At 42.0% G+C, this 7,105-nt stretch overlaps 1 protein-coding gene across 1 annotated transcript in view; it reads left to right on the top strand.

Annotated features, from left to right (window-relative positions):
* The window catches only part of LOC116359550 (FH1/FH2 domain-containing protein 3), a 60,971-nt gene extending 54,199 nt beyond the window's left edge, over window positions 1-6,772 (top strand). Inside the window, exons 16-18 of the mRNA XM_031812357.1 lie at window positions 157-331; window positions 2,522-2,698; window positions 6,052-6,772. Of these exons, the coding sequence (XP_031668217.1) occupies window positions 157-331; window positions 2,522-2,698; window positions 6,052-6,134 (435 nt within the window). The 3' untranslated portion in view covers window positions 6,135-6,772. The remainder of the gene's footprint in view (window positions 1-156; window positions 332-2,521; window positions 2,699-6,051) is intronic.
* The last annotated feature ends 333 nt before the right edge of the window (window positions 6,773-7,105 follow it).

Here is a 7,105-nt window from a genome sequence, read left to right as displayed (position 1 = left end):
CCTCCTTCCCTCCCTCTCTCTCTCTTCCTCCCTCTCTCCTCCTCTCTCCCTCCCTCTCACTTTCTCCCTCCCCCCCCCCCCCTCTCTCTCTCCGTTCCTCTCACTTTCTCCCTTCCTCCTTCTCCCCCCCCCCTCTTCTCTCCTCCCCACTCTCAGACGGAGAAGTTCTCGGGGGTGGTGTCTCCCCAGTCCCAGGACAGCCCCTCCCTTGTCTCCAGGCCTCCAGATCCAGATCCAGCCCAGGAGGATCATGACAACATGAAGAACATGCTGAACACCTCCAGCGGTACCGACCACCAGGGGAACCTGCGCCGCAACCGGGGCTACCGCAGTAAGACACACAGGGATGCAGACACACCAACACACACACCCAGCAGGTTCTCTGTCTGCTAACATGGTGCTCACTCTGGAATGGGTTGGTATTTATAATGAAGAGGAATAAATCCATATGCATCCCAGCAGTCTCTGGAGTAAACTACATACACACACACACACACACACACACACACACACACACACACACACACACACACACACACACACACACACTATCAGTCTCTGGAGGGAACTAAATATATATACACACACACAGACACAGACACACAGACACACACACACACACACACACACACACACACACACACACACACTATCAGTCTCTGGAGAGAACTAAATATATATACACACATACACACACACACACACACACACACTACCGTTCAAAAGTTTGGGGTCACTTAGAAATGTCCTTGTTTATCAAAGAAAAGCAAAAAAATGTCTTAAAATGGATCAGAAATACAGTGTAGACATTGTTAATGTTGTAAATGACTATTGTAGCTGGAAACGGCTTATTTTTTATGGAATATCTACATAGGTGCCCATTATCAGCAACCATCACTCCTGTGTTCCAATGGCATTGTATTGTTGTGCATTGTTAGATATTACTGCACTGTTGGAGCTAGAAACACAAGCATTTAGTTAGATATTACTGCACTGTTGGAGCTAGAAACACAAGCATTTAGTTAGATATTACTGCACTGTTGGAGCTAGAAACACAAGCATTTAGTTAGATATTACTGCACTGTTGGAGCTAGAAACACAAGCATTTAGTTAGATATTACTGCACTGTTGGAGCCAGGAACACAAGCAATTCACTACAACCTCAATACATCTGTTAAATATATTTATAGGACACCAATACATCTGTTAAATATATTTATAGGACACCAATACATCTGTTAAATATATTTATAGGACACCAATACATCTGTTAAATATATTATAGGACACCAATACATCTGTTAAATATATTTATAGGACACCAATACATCTGTTAAATATATTTATAGGACACCAATACATCTGTTAAATATATTTATAGGACACCAATACATCTGTTAAATATATTATAGGACACCAATACATCTGTTAAATATATTTATAGGACACCAATACATCTGTTAAATATATTTATAGGACACCAATACATCTGTTAAATATATTTATAGGACACCAATACATCTGTTAAATATATTTATAGGACACCAATACATCTGTTAAATATATTTATAGGACACCAATACATCTGTTAAATATATTTATAGGACACCAATACATCTGTTAAATATATTTATAGGACACCAATACATCTGTTAAATATATTTATAGGACACCAATACATCTGTTAAATATATTTATAGGACACCAATACATCTGTTAAATATATTATAGGACACCAATACATCTGTTAAATATATTTATAGGACACCAATACATCTGTTAAATATATTTATAGGACACCAATACATCTGTTAAATATATTTATAGGACACCAATACATCTGTTAAATATATTTATAGGACACCAATACATCTGTTAAATATATTTATAGGACACCAATACATCTGTTAAATATATTTATAGGACACCAATACATCTGTTAAATATATTATAGGACACCAATACATCTGTTAAATATATTTATAGGACACCAATACATCTGTTAAATATATTTATAGGACACCAATACATCTGTTAAATATATTTATAGGACACCAATACATCTGTTAAATATATTTATAGGACACCAATACATCTGTTAAATATATTTATAGGACACCAATACATCTGTTAAATACGACCAATAAAATGTTATGTTTGTTTCCTCCTCTTCCAATGCTTCATCTCCATTTTAAATAAAGTTTGATTTGATTCCTTCCCATTTTAAATAAAGTTTGATTTGATTCCTTCCCCATTTTAAATAAAGTTTGATTTGATTTCATCCCCATTTTAAATAAAGTTTGATTTGATTTCATCCTCATTTTAAATAAAGTTTGATTTGATTCCTTCCCCATTTTAAATAAAGTTTGATTTGATTTCATCCCCATTTTAAATAAAGTTTGATTTGAATTCCTTCCCCATTTTAAATAAAGTTTGATTTGATTTCATCCCCATTTTAAATAAAGTTTGATTTGATTCCTTCCCCATTTTAAATAAAGTTTGATTTGAATTCCTTCCCCAGGTCTAGGCCCAGTTAGTCCATCCCAGATGTCTGTAGCCAAAGAGGACAGTGCAAGCTCCCAGGATGATGCTACGGATGAGATCATGGATCGGCTAGTCAAGTCTGTTACCAGGAGCCCCTCAGAGAGGCCGTCCAGCCCCAAGACACGCAAACGCTCCCGCCTCAACAGGAAGTCGTGTGAGTACTACAACATGGAGAGGAGGGGCCTTTAAGTAGACCAGAGCCAGTTGTTGAATTGATCCCTTCAACTAAACTAAACTCTCTCTGTTTCTTCACCTGTTATTTCCCAAGTGATCTGCTCTGAATGTAGAGAGGCTACTGTACTACCATTCTATACAGCTGAGTGTAGAGAGGCTACTGTACTACCATTCCATACAGCTGAGTGTAGAGAGGCTGTACTACCATTCCATACAGCTGAGTGTAGAGAGGCTACTGTACTACCATTCCATACAGCTGAGTGTAGAGGCTGTACTACCATTCCATACAGCTGGGTGTAGAGAGGCTGTACTACCATTCCATACAGCTGGGTGTAGAGGCTGTACTACCATTCCATACAGCTGAGTGTAGAGAGGCTACTGTACTACCATTCCATACAGCTGAGTGTAGAGAGGCTGTACTACCATTCCATACAGCTGAGTGTAGAGAGGCTGTACTACCATTCCATACAGCTGAGTGTAGAGAGGCTGTACTACCATTCCATACAGCTGAGTGTAGAGAGGCTACTGTACTACCATTCTATACAGCTGAGTGTAGAGGCTACTGTACTACCATTCCATACAGCTGAGTGTAGAGAGGCTGTACTACCATTCCATACAGCTGAGTGTAGAGAGGCTGCTGTACTACCATTCCATACAGCTGAGTGTAGAGGCTACTGTACTACCATTCCATACAGCTGAGTGTAGAGGCTACTGTACTACCATTCTATACAGCTGAGTGTAGAGAGGCTACTGTACTACCATTCTATACAGCTGAGTGTAGAGAGGCTGTACTACCATTCTATACAGCTGAGTGTAGAGAGGCTACTGTACTACCATTCTATACAGCTGAGTGTAAAGGCTACTGTACTACCATTCTATACAGCTGAGTGTAGAGAGGCTGTACTACCATTCTATACAGCTGAGTGTAGAGAGGCTACTGTACTACCATTCTATACAGCTGAGTGTAAAGGCTACTGTACTACCATTCTATACAGCTGAGTGTAGAGAGGCTGTACTACCATTCTATACAGCTGAGTGTAAAGGCTACTGTACTACCATTCCATACAGCTGAGTGTAGAGAGGCTACTGTACTACCATTCCATACAGCTGAGTGTAGAGGCTGTACTACCATTCTATACAGCTGAGTGTAGAGAGGCTACTGTACTACCATTCTATACAGCTGAGTGTAAAGGCTACTGTACTACCATTCTATACAGCTGAGTGTAGAGAGGCTGTACTACCATTCTATACAGCTGAGTGTAGAGAGGCTACTGTACTACCATTCTATACAGCTGAGTGTAAAGGCTACTGTACTACCATTCTATACAGCTGAGTGTAGAGAGGCTGTACTACCATTCTATACAGCTGAGTGTAAAGGCTACTGTACTACCATTCCATACAGCTGAGTGTAGAGAGGCTACTGTACTACCATTCCATACAGCTGAGTGTAGAGGCTGTACTACCATTCTATACAGCTGAGTGTAGAGAGGCTACTGTACTACCATTCCATACAGCTGAGTGTAGAGAGGCTACTGTACTACCATTCTATACAGCTGAGTGTAGAGAGGCTGTACTACCATTCCATACAGCTGAGTGTAGAGAGGCTACTGTACTACCATTCCATACAGCTGAGTGTAGAGAGGCTACTGTACTACCATTCCATACAGCTGAGTGTAGAGAGGCTGTACTACCATTCCATACAGCTGAGTGTAGAGGCTACTGTACTACCATTCCATACAGCTGAGTGTAGAGAGGCTGTACTACCATTCCATACAGCTGAGTGTAGAGAGGCTACTGTACTACCATTCCATACAGCTCCCACCGTTCATCACTAGCCTTGTAGATGTGCAGGCTTTTGTTCAAGCCCAGCACCTAATTTAAAAATATATATTTTTTTATTTCACCTTTATTTAACCAGGTGAGCTAGTTGAGAACAAGTTCTCATTTACAACTGCGACCTGGCCAAGATGAAGCAAAGCAGTGTGACACAAACAACAACACAGAGTTACACATGGAATAAACAACAACACAGAGTTACACATGGAATAAACAAACATACAGTCAATAATACAATATGTCAACTAATCAAGGTCTTCAATCTGGTCGATACCAGTTACAGTAGTGTTTGGCTGGAACAAAAGACATCCACTCTGTAGTCCTACTAGACGAGGCTTGATGACTACTGTCTTCGTCCACTCTGTAGTCCTACTAGACGAGGCTTGGTGACTACTGTCTTCGTCCACTCTGTAGTCCTACTAGACGAGGCTTGATGACTACTGTCTTCGTCCACTCTGTAGTCCTACTAGACGAGGCTTGGTGACTACTGTCTTCGTCCACTCTGTAGTCCTACTAGACGAGGCTTGGTGACTACTGTCTTCGTCCACTCTGTAGTCCTACTAGACGAGGCTTGATGACTACTGTCTTCCCTCCACTCTGTAGTCCTACTAGACAAGGCTTGGTGACTACTGTCTTCGTCCACTCTGTAGTCCTACTAGACGAGGCTTGGTGACTATCTTCCGTCCACTCTGTAGTCCTACTAGACGAGGCTTGGTGACTACTGTCTTCCATCTTGGTCTCATTGTGATTCCACCTCCTGTACCTGAAAAGGGTCAAGGGTCAAGGCTAGATGTGTGACGCCACTAAGGGATAAGCCCTTTTGTCCCTGTCTGTGTCTCTATGTCCTTGTGTGTCCCATCCACAGTATGATGTGTGTCCATAACAGAGGTTTATCTGGACAACAGAGCATTATCTCCCTGGGCCCATAATATCTCTGTTGTTAGTTCCTCTCTAAAGATATCAGACACTATATAGTAAATACCCAGCTTTTCATTCTCCCAGAAATGAAGAACTGATACCTGTTCTGTTCTCAACTGACATCCTGACGTCTCAGTAACGTGTACAAGAACCTTCACAAAATGGTGTGTGACATCATCCAAAATGGCACCCTATTGAGCCCTGGTCTAAAGTAGTACCACTATATAGGGAATAGGGCTCTGGTCTATAATAGTGTACTATATAGGGAATAGGGCTCTGGTCTATAGTAGTGCCACTATATAGGGAATAGGGTTCTGGTCTATAGTATTACCACTATATAGGGAATAGGGCTCTGGTCTATAGTAGTGTACTATATAGGGAATAGGGCTCTGGTCTATAGTAATACCACTATATAGGGAATAGGGCTCTGGTCTATAGTAGTGTACTATATAGGGAATAGGGCCAGTGGGAGGTGTGAAATGGATATGTGGTTGTTGTTTTTTTATCCCTGAGACGCGTTGACGTGGTAACGTGTGTGTGCATTGTTCTCATTTGACATTGTGTTTCTGTGTGTTGCAGTGAGGAGGACACTGAAGAGCGGACTAAGTGTTGACGTGGTTCAGGCTCTGGGACTCAGCAACAAGACTGGAGACCAGCTCTGAACACACAGAGAGACCTACACAGACTGGAGACAAGCTCTGAACACACAGAGAGAGACCTACACAGACTGGAGACAAGCTCTGAACACACAGAGAGACCAACACAGACAGACTGAGACACAGCACTACCAGACACACCAGCCATGAAGAGGAAGGATGAAGCTCGTACCGAGGGCCTGGATCTTAGAAAGTCCTGATGTGACAGAAAGAAGAGACAGTACATGTAGGAAGGACATGCTGGTGCTCACTACAGTAGCCCCGCCCCCCTCCCCCTCCCACAATGCTTTGGGCTTGTTCCTGTCTCACTACAAAACAACTGTTTATATGTTACAGGAAGACGTGAGAGCTCTTGTTCATTGAGGGGGGGTTCCCTCTAAATGGACGAGTCTCTGGACAGAACACTGAAGAAGTGTTTCAGATGTGGATTTAAATATTCAGATGTTTTGGTGTCGTAAACATCCTGATGTATGATATTGAAGAGATATATACAGTGTGATGGACATTTAACTGAACATCAAGGACAGACGTCACTATATTTTAAAGGTTATACTGTGTATCTGGAGTCGGGGTGGAGGGGGGAGGGGGGTAACAGGATGTTTTAGTCAGGAAGTGGTTGAATATAATCTCTGGTGGTATTATTATAATGGATCCGATGTTATTAACTTTATATAATTATAGATAGTCTGTTCTATATAGAGGTCTCAGACCACACACACACACACACACACACACACACACACACACACACACACACCGAGAGAGAGACGTCTCAGACCACACACACACCGAGAGAGAGACGTCTCAGACCACACACACACACACACACACACACACACACACACACACACACACACACACACACACCGAGAGAGAGACGTCTCAGACCACACACACACCGAGAGAGAGACGTCTCAGACCACACACACACCGAGAGAGAGACGTCTCAGACCACACACACACCGAGAGAGAGACGT

The sequence above is a fragment of the Oncorhynchus kisutch genome, unplaced genomic scaffold (genome assembly GCF_002021735.2).
Source record: "Oncorhynchus kisutch isolate 150728-3 unplaced genomic scaffold, Okis_V2 Okis03b-Okis08b_hom, whole genome shotgun sequence".
In the NCBI taxonomy this organism is placed as follows: Eukaryota; Metazoa; Chordata; class Actinopteri; order Salmoniformes; family Salmonidae; genus Oncorhynchus; species Oncorhynchus kisutch.
This window is presented reverse-complemented; position numbering and strand designations above follow the sequence as displayed.